General features: G+C 32.4%; 1 protein-coding gene across 1 annotated transcript in view; it reads right to left on the minus strand.

The window, feature by feature from the left end:
• Positions 1-18286, minus strand: part of Eys (eyes shut homolog) — a 1560564-nt gene that overhangs the window by 955667 nt on the left and 586611 nt on the right. Inside the window, 3 exon segments of the mRNA XM_015487393.2 lie at positions 3624-3823; positions 12118-12196; positions 13147-13318. Coding sequence (XP_015342879.1) covers positions 3624-3823; positions 12118-12196; positions 13147-13318 — 451 coding nt within the window.

Consider the following 18286-nt stretch of genomic DNA (forward strand, 5'->3'; position numbering starts at 1 on the left):
GTGGCATTTATACACAATGGAGTATTACGCAGCACTAAAAAATGACAAAATCATGGATTTTGCAGGGAAATGGATGGCATTAGAGCAGATTATGCTAAGTGAAGCTAGCCAATCCTTAAAAAACAAATGCCAAATGTCTTCTTTGATATAAAGAGAGCAACTAAGATCAGAACAGGGAAGAAGATCATGAGGAAAAGATTAACATTAAACAGAGACGAGTGGGGGGAGAGAAAGGGAGAGAGAAGGGAAACTATGGAAATGGAAGGAGACCCTCATTGTTACACAAAATTACATATAAGAGTTTGTGAGGGGAAAGGGGAAAAAAAAAACAAGGGAGAGAATTAAACAACAGCAGATGGGGTAGAAAGGGAAGATGAGAGGGAAGGGGAGGGGGGATAGTAGGGGATAGGAAAGGTAGCATAATACAACAGTCACTAATATGGTATTATGTAAAAATGTGGATGTGTAACCGATGTGATTCTGCAACTTGTATTTGGGGTAAAAAATGGGAGTTCATAACCCACTTGAATCAAATGTATGGAAGATGATATGTCATGAGCTTTGTAATGTTTTGAACAACCAATTTAAAAAAAAAAGATTGAAAAGTAAAAGGATAACTATTCTTTAGGATAGGAAGTTCAGGGTATTGAATAAAAGTTTGAGAATTTAAGAATTTAGAAGGAATGAAAAATGTCATAAATATAGAACGAAAGTGAACTGCATGAAGTTTAAGTATGTGATACACAAGATGGAAGCAATGGTTGTCCCCAGAGTAGAATTTAGAATGAATGAATCAATTTTAAAATAACAAAGTAAAAGAATGGTTTTCAAAACTTTCCAGACTTAAAGAAATAAATAAAATAAATATATAATTTTCATATATTTTGATTAAACACTTTAAATTTCAAAGATGAAACAACTGAAGGGATGTAAATTTTAAGTTCTCTATTTGGCAATCATTGGGATGAATATTTCCTATATTTTTTTATTAAAGAAATAAAAGTCATGTCAGCTTCCATGAAAAAAGTCAATCAAAAGAATTAAAAATATACAACATTTATAAAAATAGACCCTGCTTTATTTTCTGCAACAATGGAGATTAAAACAAAATATGCACAGCTACTGTATAAACTTCAAAGATCTAAGAAATGTGCACTTCACCACATTGTAATGAATACTCAAAGCCAGCAACACAGAAATACTTTAGATTGGCAATTTCCAATTTGCTAGGGAATTTTAGGGGATAGTGTATCCCAATCTTTTTTCTTTTTAAATGTGATTCATCATAAGATTTATACTGGAAGAAAACTGGTCCTCCTAAAATCGTTGGTAAGAAACTAGTCCTATAGAATATTATGCATATCATTGAGGGCTTAAATATTTTAATATAATAGTTTGCATCAAAATAACTGCCAGAATAAAAACCTGAAGTTTTGTTTGGATAATTATTTTTCCAGTAGAAGGTAAACAAACCTTAGCAAGTCTAAAAATAGGAATATCACATATAATTATGATCTGTACAAATTTTGAAGCAAAATTAGGATGAAAAGATAGTAACAAAATGTTTTCCCAGATTTTTAAGAATGAGATCTTTCTTTTTGATTCCATTTGTAGAATGCAAAATAGCACTCCAAATGCAAAGTGCATTTTCATTTTTTAAGTAAAGGAAAACTGATTATCTTATTATGACTTTAAATAAACATAGCTGAATAACCTTTAACACATCTAAACATTTAGTGATTTAACTTGTAAAATGCTCCTTCCCAGAACGTCTGAGTTTTTTCTGGAATAAAGTAAGGACGGTGTTTGCTTTGTACCCTGATGACTCTGCACAGTGAAGTATGAAAGTCCCTGTAGAAATTGCACCTCCCGGGCAGTGCCATTCACAGTCTTTCAGGGGCCTTCAGACACACTGAATCAACAGTGAAATTTTTGGAGACAGATGACTCTAATTTAAATGCAATTTGAATAACCTTGTAGTGTAATGAATGTCTATGCTTTTCCCTGGGAGATGTGCCAGGAAGAGAAGCAATCTGAATTCCACTGGATTTATGCTTCAAGAAAGGTCAGCCTAGCTAATCCATAGATAATATTTTCCCTAAAAGGAATATTTATAAAAATCTAGGAGCTTATTTTTATTTGAACAAATTAGATTTCCATGGATGAAACCTGATTTATAACATTGCATTCATTGGGATGAATATTTGTTTTGCTTTTGTTTGCTTAATCCAGACATTTTCTAGGTTATAATCCTGAGGACCCTTGCAGTTGTCATTTTTATAAATATATTTCATACAATTTCCATTTGTACTAAAAATGTATTCTACTTTTTATCAAACTACCAAAGTACAATAAACAAAACATATATGTTAAAAACAACAAGATACATGAGAGACAGTAGGATTATAAATATCACACACACATACATATACACATACACATAAGTGTGTACCCACGTGTGTGTGTACGTATGTGTGAATGTATACCGAATGAAGATGGCATGTTAGGCAATACATATTTAATAATAATTTTTTTAGGATAAACATGTTTTGCATATGCTATATGAAATGTTAGTAGTCTTGAGTTTATGCAAAATTTTTTACCTATGTGCTTTATGAGAGATTTAAAAAAAAGCTATAGCAGGGATTAAAATAAATAAATGGGCAAAATATGCTCTAGAATTGAACAAAGAAAATATGGTAGTGGCACTATTTAATATAAGACAGAATACATTTTCTAAATGATAAATAACTGATGCAATATAAAAATAACAGATATGCTTTACTAGTAAACTATTACTACTAAATTATACATGGTAAAACTGTCAACAATTTAAGATACTGTGACGGAAACACAGCTGTTCGCAGATTTTAACTTAATATCAGCCTATCACACATTAGATTGAAGTAGAAAAAATAGAGGTAAAAATATATTTTTTTCCTAATACTTGGGTTCAATTCACTTATTATAATTGAACAGATAGCTAAATTCTTAAAACACCAATTACATACATTATATGATCATAAAGCTAAGAAAACTAAAATTCATCTCCAAAGAAGTTAAGAACTATTTCTTAAATAATAATTCATTCAAAAATGCAGTGATATGGCTGAGATGGTTGTTCAGCAGTAGAGTGCTTGCCTAGCATGTCGAGGCCCTGGGTTCGATCCTCAGCACCACATAAAAATAAAATATTGTGTCCAATTACAACTAAATAAATAAAATGCAGTGATACATGAATTTGCCTTTATAACTCAAAAATTTTAGTTATCTCCTTCTAGTCTTAGAAAATAGGTATTTTAGTAACAGAAAGAAATCTCTGGCTAAACATTATGGTATAAATGTGAAACATTTATAAATTAATAACCCATTTCCAGGAAAGAGAAGAGATATGAAACATTTATTATTAAAATGTGATTCAACAGGGAAATAAGAAATCTGGCATTGATATGAATAAATAGAATTTGGAAAATATATTAATGCCTTATGGTAAACATTGATTTTCAAACTTGTGATTATATATATTTAAGATGAAAACTTAATGTAAACTTAATATCCATGTTTCAAAGTACACTCTTAAACATATACATACTTAGTTAATTCTGAAAATTATAAAAGCTGACCTGCATTTAAAAGTGGGTCCAGGTTCATCAACACAAATTCCTCCATTCAGACAGAGGACCAAATTTAGATCAGGCTCAGGACAACTATGGATGATTTTTTCACAGTGTGTACCAGTGTATCCGTGTGGACAAATGCAAGTAAATCCATGAACCAACTTCTGACAGAAGCCCCCATTCATACAAGGAATTGATGTGCAGTCCTACATTAGGAAACAGAGAATAAAATGTGATTATTAATGGTAAGACTGCTTTATTAAAATTATGCTTATTTAAAACTATTTTAAGGAACCAATCTGCAAGATTTTATGATATTTCTTTCTTCCAAGAAACAAAATATGTTTATAGTGATAAAGGATTTTTACTTTTGATTACCAGAAATTTTCTGTCAAATGTTCCATTGTTGACTTTTCAAAAAAAGAAACTATCTGGCCTTATTAAAATATGTACCCTACTAGACAACTCTTCCTCCTCCTAATGAAAATGATACAGCAAATTTCCTCTATAGATAATATAACCAGGGATCACTGCCCTTAGTATTCATGGTATGTCCCAGTTTGCCACAATCAGCCCCAATTTAACTCTACTCTCCAGGGACATGATTTAATAGGATATCCATTAACTCTCAAAGGAATTATGTAGGTTTGATTACGTCATTAAATCAGATATCTCACAATTGTCTTATGTCCCTCTAATAAATCTAAAACATTTATAATAGTAATTATAATTTTTTTGTGTGTGTGTGTGTGGTCCTGGGGATTGAACCCAGGGCCTTGTACACGTGCGGCAAGCACTCTACCAATTGAGCCATGTCCCCAGCCCCAGTTGTAATCAAGTATTTCTAATACCTATAATCTTAGAAGCATAGAAATTCTGTGATAAAAAGAGATATCTGGGTAATAGTTTTTTTTGTTACATTTAGGTTTCAAAGTATTTTTAAAGTTGTCTTATTTATACAACAATGACATCCTATTTATTATAAGTATATTATTTGTTAGATGGTGATAAAGTTACCAACCTCACACAGGTTGCTGTGAGAGTTAAATAAAGAATGTAAAGAAAGCAAACTGATACTGTGACCAGCACATGATAGCTGTTCAGTACATGCCCTCCTTCACTTCTTCCATTTCCTTTCTGGGGCCAAACTTGTTAGTCCCTATTGCAGTCATTTTGCCTTTGCCTTGGGTAATTTATTTCTCTGTATACTTATTTTCTATCATACCATACTATATGCTTTTTTATTTTTTAGGTTGTATATGTACTAACATTATAGAAAGCTTACATCCTAAACATGATATGACATCATTTTCTAATATAATGTCAACTTAAATGATTTGGATCTATATTTCTGAGAAACATTTTATGGTAAGTTATGATATCATTAATAAAACTGTTTAAAAAGAACCCTCAATGTGCTGTTGACACAATTTCTCAAAGAACATGCACAAACTTGAGTCATTTGTACACTAGGGTCTTAAGTTATTACATCCTCAGGGATAATTATATGTATATATAAACATGAAATACTTTCTTAGCTTTTTACCTTGAAAGGTTATAATTTTCTAAATCTGTCATCAATTGATACCTATGTTTGTAAATATTTAGTGATTTTTAATAGGTGTCAACAATAAAGATTACATTCATATTATGTACCCAATGGAAAATTAAAGATTTGTGAAAATTACCTGAAAGTTTAATTAGTGTCATTTTCAATAAGAAATGGATTGTGCTCTTGAGTATAAAACTCAAATAATGCCTGGGACCCAGATGGTTATCTTTCTCACTCACCTGAATGATAGAACTTAATATATATTGTCATAGATGCCATTCTGATATTTGTTCTACCTTTGCTGAAAATGTGAACTATGTATGGATATCCAAGGGCACTTCACAGACTTCCTGAAGGTCCTACAGTAATTTTTACAGAATGTAAATGCAGAATTCCATAGGGAGTGGCATAGAAACAATGTTGTTTCCCTCTCTGTCCTGTGGCTGGATATATATAGAATGATTTATTAGAAAGCATTACATAAAGTAATTGAATTATATCTCCCATGGGAAGACAAGGGTAGTTTTCAGACTGCCAAGAGTTCTGTCTTTAGGGTTTACAAGAATCTTTTACTAAATTAATTAGAAAGCTTAATGGGAAATACAAAAGAAATTTCTTTTTAGAGAAAATCAAATTGTCATTTGAAGTTCTTAATCTTTCCTGGTTCAAAAATCAAGGAAGATGCTTTTCCTTTTGTTCATCATCATTCATATTACTTCGTTACACTCTATTTAATATAATAAAGTGCTTCCTAAGAAGGAGTTCACTAATATAATTTCAGAAAATAAAAGAAATAAAAGCCTGGGGTTTTGAGAGAAAGAGGTGGAAAATGGGAGGAACATCACAAACCAGGGTGATCTGGACAATTAAGCTGCATTAACTTGTGCTCAAAAGTCATGCCAGGAAATGTACAGGAGTTTGAGAATACCAGAGTAATGACATCAGTCCTTCATGGTGGAATGCTTAGTCAAAGGAAACTGCCTGCTGGCCTATGAAAGGGGATGATATCTCACTGACTTCATAGCTATGGTCTTTCTGAGAGATGGAGTTTTAAGCAATTCTAAAGTTTGTCTTGTGACCTCTGCACTTCCCAGAAGAATAAAGTTATCTGAGATCATCTTTGTCATAATACTTTTCTCATTACTTCATAGGCTTTATTTTTTTGGCCCTGGTATATGTAAGAAGTAGAAATCTGTCTTCAGAGAAGATCTTGGAGAGAGACAAAATGTTAAAGAGAGACACACGGATCTGTTTTACCTGAAGCCTAGAAACAGTATATGGTATCTATTAGGCCCTTACCTTTCCCACAGCAGAGGCCTATTAAGTTTCACAGACTTGTGGAACTTTGTCTAGCACTGAATCAAAACTACTAATGTAGCTCAGTGTATGCTAAACTTAAATCACACATGAATGCCCTGGGTAGCTTGTTAAATTGCAGATTAAAACTCAGTAAGTCAGGGGCCTGGATTTTTCCATTCCTAACAAACTCCCTGGTGATACTGATGCTATCAAAACATGGATTATTATTATTGAGTAGCAAGAATGGAGCGAGAACAGTTTTATTTTACTCACAAGCATGAAAAGAAGCTGAAGGATATTAGAGTGACTTTGCCAGAGTCTTACAGCAAGACAGTGACAGAAAAAAACACATAGACAACTAAATATTCTGAATTCCAGCCTAGGACTAAGCACTGCCAAATCGTATCTTCTTTTTTAAAAAAATGTTTTGTCTACAAATTTGTACATGTGATAATGCATATAGTAAAGGTTAATATACTTGAAGTTTATTTCCAATGTAATTTTTGTTAGCAGTTTCACTTTTTTCTCAAAATGTACAAGTTCATGGAACTGAATTAGCTAAAAGGTAGATGTTGTTTGATTTCCAATTTAACCTGACTTTTGGTAATTTCATGAAAATAAAATGCAGCTTCACTTTGTTATTTCAAAAAATAAAATAAGATTATGAAATATCAAAGTTAGGATTCTTACAAGAAATTTTAACTTTTTTTGAAAGTGTATATGGTAAAACTTCTGGGAAAGAAGGTCACTAAAATACAAGAAAACAGAATAATTTTCCCAGAGATAGCCTGGAATGCACAAACAAATCAAAAATAGGAAAGGCGAGTTCCTCACAGCTAAATCTAGAATGTCAATTTCACAAATTACACCAGGATTTTTTTTTAAAGGAAACACTTTGGACACAGTCCAAAAAGATGTTCAAATACATTTTTTTTTTTAAATAACTAACACTTTGGATACAGTCCTCTTTTCTCAGGTAAACAAAAAGTGTTGCAGAAGAAATCCAGGATGTTTATTTTAACATATCAACCCTATTTGCCTGGGGTGTCCAGATTTAACACTATTTTAGAATGTGCATGTAAGAGTATTCTGGATAAACTTAGCATTTGAATCAGAGGAGTCTATAAAACAGGCAGCCTCCTAGTGCACAGCCCGCATCCAATTCTTCAGGGCTTGAGAAGAACAAAAGAAATAGAAAGGAGGAGTTGTCTCCTTTTTTCCCTGCTCACTGCTTCAATTTGAACACTTCCCCTCTGGCCTACAGGCTGGAGTTGATTGACACCATCTGCTTTCCTGGTTCTCAGGTTTTTAGAATATGACTGAATCACACCACTAGTTATGATTCTGTGAAGAATGCTAATAAAAAAATGTCAAGGGGCTGGGATGTGGCTCAAGCGGTAGCGCGCTTGCCTGGCATGCGTGCGGCCCGGGTTCGATCCTCAGCACCACATACAAAGATGTTGTGTCCGCCGATAACTAAAAAAAAAAAAAATAAAAAAAAATAAAATTCTTTCTCTCTCACTCTCTCTTTAAAAAAAATGTCAAGTATGTAATCCAAATTTCAGGGGTATATTGTGCTCTAACACAATGGCATTGTGAGGGGAAGGTTCACTCATGGACATAGAATTAAAAAGGTTGAAGACACTGACTGCATTGATAATAAGAAATCTGTAGCACTGTAAGAGATATTGGGCTGGTTTTGGTGGCCAAGAGTGGCTGGACAATGAAAAGCATCTTCTTTTGTCCTCACCTATTTTGCTGAGTTTTACAAAGTTTGAGCTCACTCTTGCTTGAGTAGTGACAGAAATCTGCCCTTATCTAAAAGACTGAAGAATAACTGGCACAGTAAACAAAAGCCTAGGAGAACATAACAGCAATTGTGTAATCAAATAATACATACATTAAACATTAACATCCACATTCTGCCAGCGCATATGTAGAGAAACATTCTTAATAAACACAGGTGTGGTGAGGAAGGAACAGGCTATGAGATCAAAAGGAAATTTATTAACTATTCCTACTATGATATAGAGCATGGTTTGCTCAAAATTCTGCACCTCAGATACAAATAGAGTTTTTAAGAACAATATACTTAAAATATCTTAACTATTCAAGAGATTTTTACAGATTAAATGTGATACCTCCACACAATGAAATAGTAATAAATAAAGTAGAACTACACATGCTAGTGTAGAATAAACTGCAGTGATAAATTAAGTGAGAAAGTGTGAAGTCTGTGTGTGTGTAATAAACATTCTCATTTGTGAGATCTTGTTTATTTTAAAGATGTGTTTTCAATAAAGAAGATAGATATTCTCTATAATAATTTGTAGAAAATAACTGATCATTCATTTGGGGAGAGAGCTTCCTGTTCAAACTTTAGGCTAAAAAGTACTCCGATAAACCAATCACATAATATCAAATAAAAAGATAATGAGAAAATACAAGAATTTCTGAGTAAGTTTCTTTTAAAACTGTCACAGAAAACATCACCTTTAGAATTTTGTGATTTTGTAAATTTGGATTAAAAAACATAAAATCTTTTGACTGTCAGAATCCAATATATAAGAGGGAAATAAAAATAAGAAAATATACCTATGTGTATATATATGGTAGACACATAGATTTTTACATATAACTATAAAAAGCCCCTCATAAATTATAGTTCACACTTGAAGATACACAAATACACACATACCCACATACAAACATGAAAAATTCTCTAATCAGTTCTTATTTATTTAGGGAAATTCCTTTAGTTCTTTTTAAATAATGAGTCCTCATGAAAAATTTTGTTTTCCTTCATCTGAGAATGTCTTGATTTCTTATTTTATTCTCAAGTTGTAGTTTATTTTATTTCAAATTAGTATATTTTTATATATTTATGATTGGATATTAAAAAAATCACTGTCCTGTATTCATGCTTCATGAGAAGGACACATGTCCCTTTCTCTGCCCCATCCACATTGAAAGGAAAATATCTACTCTCTAAAATCCCACTCTCTTTTTTTTCCATATGTGTGTATGTTCATGTGTGCATACATAAAACACTAATTATAATTTTTCACTAGCTTTGGCATTCATTCGTATCCAGCCACGTGTTTGTTATTCTCAAGCATCAATTATAATTTTTAATCTTTGCATCCAATGTTCAACTTAATGAATTAAAAAAAAAGTTTGCTCAAATTTCCCTCCATCAAGCCCTAATATAAACTAAGATTTTTTTTACTTCCCAAAGAGTTTTACATATAACACTCTCCCCATATTGACCTCAGCTATCTTTTCCTCAGCTATACTGTTTTTCCACAGCTCTTGTCTCTTTATCCTAGAAAGACAGATGTGGACACTAATCTCCAAGTGTCCTTCAAAGGCTATCTGGATTATATGACATAGGTAAATAAATAGGTCAGGAAATATGTAAGATAGGTGATAGTTTACTTTGCAGCTTGTGGGGCAGAAAATGTGTCTAATAATTATTTTTTCTTGGCTTCTCATAAGTATTCAATATTTGTAAAATGAATGAACAAAATTACAATTAGAGTATATTAAATGTAATTGAGAAAAAAATGACAAATTTAAGAAACTTCATTGCACTATGATAATTAATGCAGATGGTATATTTTATCAATCATAACAATATATTTTCTACATGCTAAGACACTAAAACTATTGTTAATCCTAAAATTTAGTAGATGAAAATATAAGAAACTATCTTAAATATTGCTACACGAAAAGATGAGATGAAAAACCCAGTCATAAAGAGAAAGGTAAAGACAATTATGGACATTTCACAATTTACAAGTTGTAAAAAGCAATAATTTCTAAATTCTAGAAAATATTTGTAATTTTTCAGAACCTAGTGGACACTATCCATAATTTAAAATAATGTATACAAACCAAAAAGAAAAGGGTCAGCAAGCCAAAAATGCAAATACTGCCAGCCAACAGTTATAAGTAGATAAAACACAAATAAATACAAAATCACATGGAAAGGTGATTAATATTGGTAGCTACCCGGGAAAATGTAAATTAAAATAATGACATGCTATGTTTTCTTCATCAAATTAGTCAGAACTTTTTTTTTAAATGACTTCATTTAATAGGACCTTGGGAAGCTGGCGTGCTCATATTCTCATTAAACAAATGTGGTTGTTTAACATTTATTTAGAATACTCTGTAGCTATTGAAAAGAATGAGTCAAGGCCCTGTACATTTTAATGAAATGGTTCTTAAGATATAATGAGTCACTGAGTAATGAAGATAATGAATATAGTTTTACATTAAAATAAAAATATAAGGAAAAAGCATCTAGATGCACATAGTAAGAATATGAACAATTGTCCTCAAAAATTTGAATGTGTATTTATGTGCAAATTCTTGTAGACATTCATATATCAAAGAAAATATTTATTGAATGATATTTTTAATTCATAAAGAAGAATGTGGTACTTATATTCCCAAGAAATATGGTGTTTGAGAGTATTTAGAAAGCAATATTTGCAGTAATGCAAAGAAGATGTATGGGGAATTTATTAATTACATTTCCTTTTCCACATCAGGAGCATCTTTCACTGTCTAGAACCAAGTAATAAAATATCAATAGATAATTAAGCCTTTTAAAATCAATGCATCTCCAAAAATGTGCTAATCAATTTGCTTGCATTATCTTATTTAATCCTCCTGAGAATTAAAAAAAAAAACTAGTTACTGTTATTATCCTCACTGAATAACTAAAATATGATTTCAGAATATAACTAATTTGTCTAATTAAGAAAACACAGCAGGTAACTAGGTACATAGAGATTCAGTTCCACTTCTTGCTGAATACCTCTAATCACCCCCTCACTCCCTGGGAAAGGGCCATTTTCTAAGTATATCCCACCTCCAATGTGCACCTTCCCACAATGACCCTTTCATGCAGGAATCATTATAGCTATGTTTTACTAATGATAGGAGAGCCACAAATGACTTAAATAAAATACCCATTGTAGCATAAAGCCAAAGGCTCTGGTTTATCTATATTTGCTTCCTTTGCCATGTCACTGTCAGACAAGGCAGCTTTGGAAGACCTGCCCATTATTCCAGGAAGTCTCACAAGATTGCCATCTGCCAAGATCAGATGGTTATCATTTCAGGCAACCAAGATTTCTCAACAAAAAAAGGTTTTCCACATAAAATACTATGTATCAATAATATCACCTGACTCCCGAAGTATGGAAGACCGATTCTGAGGTTATTGCAGGTGTTACCCACCTCTTGGCTCAGTTTTATTTCCTCCTTGTGGTGTCTGGATGAACTTGGCCCTGCCTCATCTTTAGATCCATAGAGAGCTCTGTGATCTAAGATAAGGGAGGAGGTGGCAGATGGAAAATATAAGCCATCTGAGAGATCCTGAAGATAATGGCCACTTCCAGGATTTAGTTTAAGGAGGGCTCCAGATTGCAAAATTTTATGATAATATGATGTGAAGATGAAAAACATTAAAAGAATCTATTACTTGTAGTTTTTTTTTTTTTTAAGGAAACTGAGGAATTCCATAGAGGAAGGGGGAGAGAGTAGTTAAATACTCAGTAATTGTAGAAGAAATGTTCAATTAGTAGTTTGACTTTTATTTTTTATCATTTAAATTTAATAAATGTATAAACTTACATTAATCTTGACCTCACATCTTGTGCCAGTCCACTCAGCATCGCATGAACATTGATATTTATTAAGGAGATCTATGCACCTGGAACACAGAATTAAAATTAAAATTTTAAATAAGTAAACATTAAAACATAGTTTGAGAAAGCTTCACCATTTTCATTTCTAGTTTAAGTGGAAAAAAATAAACACACTGCATTTCTATCTATTCCATGTGGAGTAGAAAGCAGAGTCTATTCCTGATTTTTTATCCTTGAAGGTGACTGAACTGAAAGAACTGATCAATTTTAATTTTTGCCATCTTCCCCACGGCAATGGAAAGAAGGAACAGTTCTGAAAGATATAAAGTGTGTCTGGGGCTTATGTAGGAAACTGAAGTCAGCTATGGCCAAACTACACTGCAATAAGCTACTCACCTTAATCCTCCCTTTTCTGTGTACAAAATCAGTGGCAGGACTAGAAAAACAAAATAATGCTGCAGCTGACAGTATGGTGCCTCTGAGATAGTCTTCTTTTGCCACGTGCTTTTCCTACAAATATCCCTGTTCTCAATTTTTATATGCTAATATTCTTTCTATGAACAGGTGAGTTGTCACACAGTTCCATAGAGTCACAAAATACCTTTCATGCACATAGGGATAAAAGAACCAGTCTACTTAGGAACATTTTAAACACTACGTATGCCGTATTATCTTTCCACAGAGCAAATAATAGAATGTCACATCATCCTATCTGCTATTTCTATTACTGTGAGCAGTTACCTTTAAGCATATTAAAGTCTAATTAATCCACATTTATTGAAAATTACTTTATGCTAATGAACAGAAATAAAAGAAGGGCAGAGATAATGTATCAGTACATTGCATTAGCTAAAACAGGCAGCATCTGTCATCTTAACTGTACTAAGCTCTTGTTTTATGAAAGAGCATAATTAAAATTATCTTTATCAACTTTCCCTTGACAGTCAGTCTTAAATATTGTGGGTTAAATATACTTTCATACAGTTAATAATAGAAAAAAAATAAATATAGCTACCTTCCATGTAGACAAGGATTTGAGTGGCAATCATTTGCATTTCTTTCACAGTGCATTCCAAAAAACCCACTCTTGCAGGCACAGATATAATGATTGATGCCATCGATACAAGCTCCTTCATGGAGACAGGGCTCTGATTGGCATTCATCTATATTTACTTCACAATCAATGCCTACATTAGAACAGACAAGACAAAGATGAAACCACTTAAATGCAAAACTCCATAGTTCACTGTGGTAAATATCACCCCCAAATCAAACCCTTTCTCTATAGGGACAATTTGACATCCTATGGCAAAGGAAAACATTTTTCAAGGTTAAGCATGTTTGAATTTATGAAATCTCAGACTACTAATTTAATATGAATGAGAAAAAATAAAACACAAGCTTAATCTGCTTTAGGATGTTTGTTTTTACTGTAAGAAGTTATTTGTTGATACTATTAGTGAACTAATGAATTATATCCAACTGTCACTGTGAATACTAATTTATATGATGTTTTGAAATAGCCCTTGATAGCCAAACATTTCTTTCCCACAGGGATTAGGAAAGAGTTTGAAGTGTTGTAAATTTTGTCTTGGTAAGTCTATTAGTGGGTTTTCTGAGATTTCTAAATAAAACCTGGATTTGGCTGAATACCTGTGGTTTTCAAAGACCAAGTTGTGAATATGACACGTGCCACACTCTATGCATGCTCACACACACACACACACACACATATACACACCCTGTTATCCCAGATGTGCTCTTAGAGAGAAAATATTAATGTATAGGAAACGTCTACAGGACAAAACAAGCAACCTAAATGGAAAACAAGATTGTGTTTTGTTTCACATTTTTGGAATATTAGAAAAAGTGGAAAATCATTGTAATAAGGTAAAAATAATCCCCTTGTCCATTGTTTTCATTTGTACTGAGCATCCACTAATAAAAATTGTCATTGATTGATGTACTAGGCTTTGTGCTAAAGGCATATTATCTTAAAGCTCATGAATCCTGAAGTCGGATCTCATTAACCTCTAACTTATTGGTGAGTAAATAAGGGTTTAGAGAGTTTAAATAAAGCTTTCAGATCACTTTATGGAAAGATCAGATTTCAACTCATGTTTTTTTTTTTTTTTCTGACCTGGGCTTCAAATTAGTATTTTGAATTACCTACCCTGACACTATGGTGATGTGTGTACACATAGGTGTTCTGAGTAATACAGTAGATACTAACCAAAAGCCATGGCACCTGAGTTGGAGTGTAGCTCCATGGTAGAGTACTTCCCTAGAATGCTCCAGGTCCAGGGTTTAATCCCCACCAGGACCCCAAAATGAAACAAAACAAAATAAGCAAATTAAAGAAACATGGTTCTTGCAGCCAAGAATATAAATCTAGTTGGGAATAAAGAAAAGCTTATTAAGATGAAGAATATGATAATAACTGACACATTTGCTATCCATCAGGTACACAAATTTCATGTTTATGGCTCACAGATTTATATTCCACTAGTCTGCATGACTATGGTAAACTACAGATGATACTTCATAATGTCTTCACTCTGGGCCAAGGTTAATGGAGTATACTCTATCTGGGATATTGGCACAATTGTTCAAGAAGTAAAAGGGCATTTCCTATCCCATTTATGTTGGGCTTAGTCATGTGACTTGGTTTAGCCAATGCAACATGGATGGTTTTTAAATCTCCTACCTACATTCCAGTGACCAAACAAAATCATTTGACTAAGTCAACCTAAAAGGAATGAAAACAAATGAATGTTCCTTCCACAGGAGCGTATATTTGTGACAAAATAATAATTAGTACAGGCACACTAATCAATCAAACTTCTATCTATAAATGAAAATTATTTATTAGTATATCATGAGTTCTTTGAGACAATATAATAAAAATGTATTGAAACCTACTCTCCCAATGTCTGGGATATATTTAACAGTCAACTGCACTCATTCTCCTGGTAAAAAATTCCTCACTTAAATTATGTTTAGTTTCATTTAGGTGTTTCCAAAAGCATTCTTATTCCAATTAAAAAGCTGAGTGAAATGTCTGTTTGTATAACCATGTGCAATGCTGATAAGTCAGTGTTAAAACTTTTAGTGACAAAGAAATGATCAATTTATGGAAAAAAAAATGCACAGGTTAGAGGCCACATATTAAAAGGGAATGGGAAAGGAGGAATCCATTGTTTGGAGACAAGGAGACTTGATAAAAAGATACTGCTCTCTCTTGTTCAAATGTCCTCCCCTCAGAAGGCAGAGTCTCAATATAACAACAGAAAATATCTTCAAGATTACATTAAAGCTTTTTCTCTTCCTAAACCTGTATTAAGTAAAGTTGTGGTTGTAATTTGACATGCTAAGTGGACTCCAGAGAGCATAAAAATGTAAAAATTCACTGACCGAAACATTATGTTCCCTGTAAACCATTATTTTCTGATCTTTAACATCATAGTCCTTCAGCAGGATGCATGGCAGCTTCCCTTTTAGCTGTTTAACTTCATCTTCTCACTGTTGATAACTCTCTTGTTGCAGTTTCATTGACCTCCTTAATGCTTCTTCAAAAGCTTTATGTGTATTCTTTTTTTTTATTGGTTGTTCAAAACATTACAAAGCTCTTGACATATCATATTTCATACATTATATTCAAGTGGGTATGAACTCTTCACACAGGTTCTCAGTACTTTTGTTCCCCTACCAACACTGCTTCCTTCCCACATGACACAAGACCTTGTTTATTCAACCACACTGTTTAAGATTGCATCTCCTTACTCACATACAATCCCCAGTATTCTGTTTTATGTTTTTTTTAGTGATCAACTTATAGCATTGTGTAAAACATGCTTATTGTAAAAAAATATTTGTATCTGTCTTTCTCCATTACATGCTTAGTTCTAAGATGCTGTGTATTTGACCTGACTATTCAATAATGCATTCACTCAAATGTTTGTTAAAAAACAAATCACTGCTGAATGTGTTGTGTGTGTTTATATTTTGTTTTACATGCCATTTTTGTATTTGTTGTTCTTTAGAAGGCCTGACTCTTCCCAACTGAGAATAAAGCAGTCCTTGAGAGTGGGGAGAAACTGCTATTCTTTGCAACTGTGAGAACTGGAATCTGAAAAGAGGGATGGTGCCTCCCGTGAAGCTCAAGCATACCTGAAGGGTATGCTTGCTTGTGTGGCCAAGGGGAGTATTCAATGGTATTTCTACCAATTCTCCATGGCAAACAAAGAGACTTCAATGATGGGTGGAAAAGAAAGAAGTTGTGGAGGGTATTGAACTTGGTTCCAAAGTATTTCCCATACATAAGAACCAGCCCATCCACGATTTAAGTTTCTCATTTGTAAACTATTTATTTAACAAAATGCCTTTAAATTCCATAAATTTCCTGCAATGACATAATTTTATTCTTCTTTATGACTGAGTAAAACTCCATTGTGTATATATACCACATTTGGTTTAGCCATTCATTGATGGAAATCTAGACTACTTTCATAATTTTGCTATTGTTAATTGTACTGCTACAAAAATGAGTATCCCTGTGCTGCTATATTATGCTGACTTTAATTCTATATACTTTAATTCTGTTATATCTGGGACATATGATGATTCCATTTCTACTCTTTTGAGAAACCTCTATACTAATTTTAATAGTGTTGAACTAATTTAAATATCCATCAAGAGTATAAAAATGTTATTTTTTGTCACCACATTCTCACCAGTATTTATTACTTCTTGTCTTCTTGATTCCTCTCATACTAACTAAAATGAGATAAAAATCCTAGTGTAGTTTTTATTTTTGATTCTTTGATTGCTAAAGATGTTGAACATATTTTCATATATTTGTTGGCCATTTGTATTTCTTCTTTTTGGACGTGTCTATTTACTTTATTTACCCATTTATTAACTGGGTTCTTTCTTTTTTTTGATATTAAGTTTTTGATTTCTTCATTCTGGATATTAATTGTTTGTCAGAAAAGTAGATAGCAAAAAATTCTCACCCATTCTGTAGGTTATTTCTTCACAGTCTTAATTGTTTCCTTTGTTGGGCAGGAGCTTTTTAATTTGATTTCATCTCATCTATTAATTTTTAGTATTTTAATCTTTAGGAGTCCTATTGAGTCATTGCCTCTGCCTATATTTTGAGAGTGTTGACCCTATGATTTTTCTAGGAGTTACAAAGTTTCTGGTCTAATTCCTACCTCATTGATTCATTTTGAGTTAAAGTTTGTGCAGGGAGAGAGATAAAAAAAAAAAAAAAAGCTGTCTTTTGCAATGTATGTTTTTGATGACTTTTTTGAGGATCAAATTGTTGTATCTGTGTTTGACGGAGTTTTCTATTTTATTTTATTTTATTGGTCTGTGTCTGTGTCTATGCCAGTATCATGTTATTTAAATTTTTATTTATTTCTTATTTTTAAATTTTTTAACTATAACTCTGTAGTATAATTAAAAATCTGGTATTGTGATGCCTTCAGCAGTGTTCTAGCCTTAGAATTGTTTCAGCTATTCTGGTCATTTGTTCTTCCAAATTCATTTTAGGACTGTGTTTTCTAATTCTGTGAAGAATGTCATTGGTATTTTGTTGGGGATTGTATTGAAGCTGGATAGAACCTATTGTTTGTAAAGTAGATTCTATAGTTATCCAATGGACTTTGGGGCCTTTCCATGTCCCTGATTATGCCAAAACCCTCTTTACTTGTTTTCCTCAATATTTGCTTATATATATTTTTTGTTTTTCTCTCTCTTTCTTTCTTTTTTTCCTTTTTTTCTTTTCTTTTCTTTCTTTTTCTTTTTCTTTTTTTTTTTTTTTAACATTGGAAGTAAAAGAATCCTTTTTAACAACAAGCTATTAGAGGCTGGGGATGTAGCTCAGTGGTAGAGTGCTTGCCTAACAAATGCAAAATCCTGGGTTTAACCCCCAGCACTTTGAAAACAAAGAAAACAACAACAACAAAAACCTAAACCATTGAAGTTAATAAACTAAGAGGTATAATCAGTAAAAGATTTACATTTATAAGCAATATTTTAATAGGACAATATATGTTTATAAATATATGTGTACCCATATTTCCACCTATTTCTCTATTATCTATCTTATTCACAGATTTTCTTCTTCTTCTTTTTTTTTTTTTTTTTTA

Source organism: Marmota marmota, unplaced genomic scaffold, assembly GCF_001458135.2.
Source record: "Marmota marmota marmota unplaced genomic scaffold, marMar, whole genome shotgun sequence".
Lineage (NCBI taxonomy): Eukaryota > Metazoa > Chordata > Mammalia > Rodentia > Sciuridae > Marmota > Marmota marmota.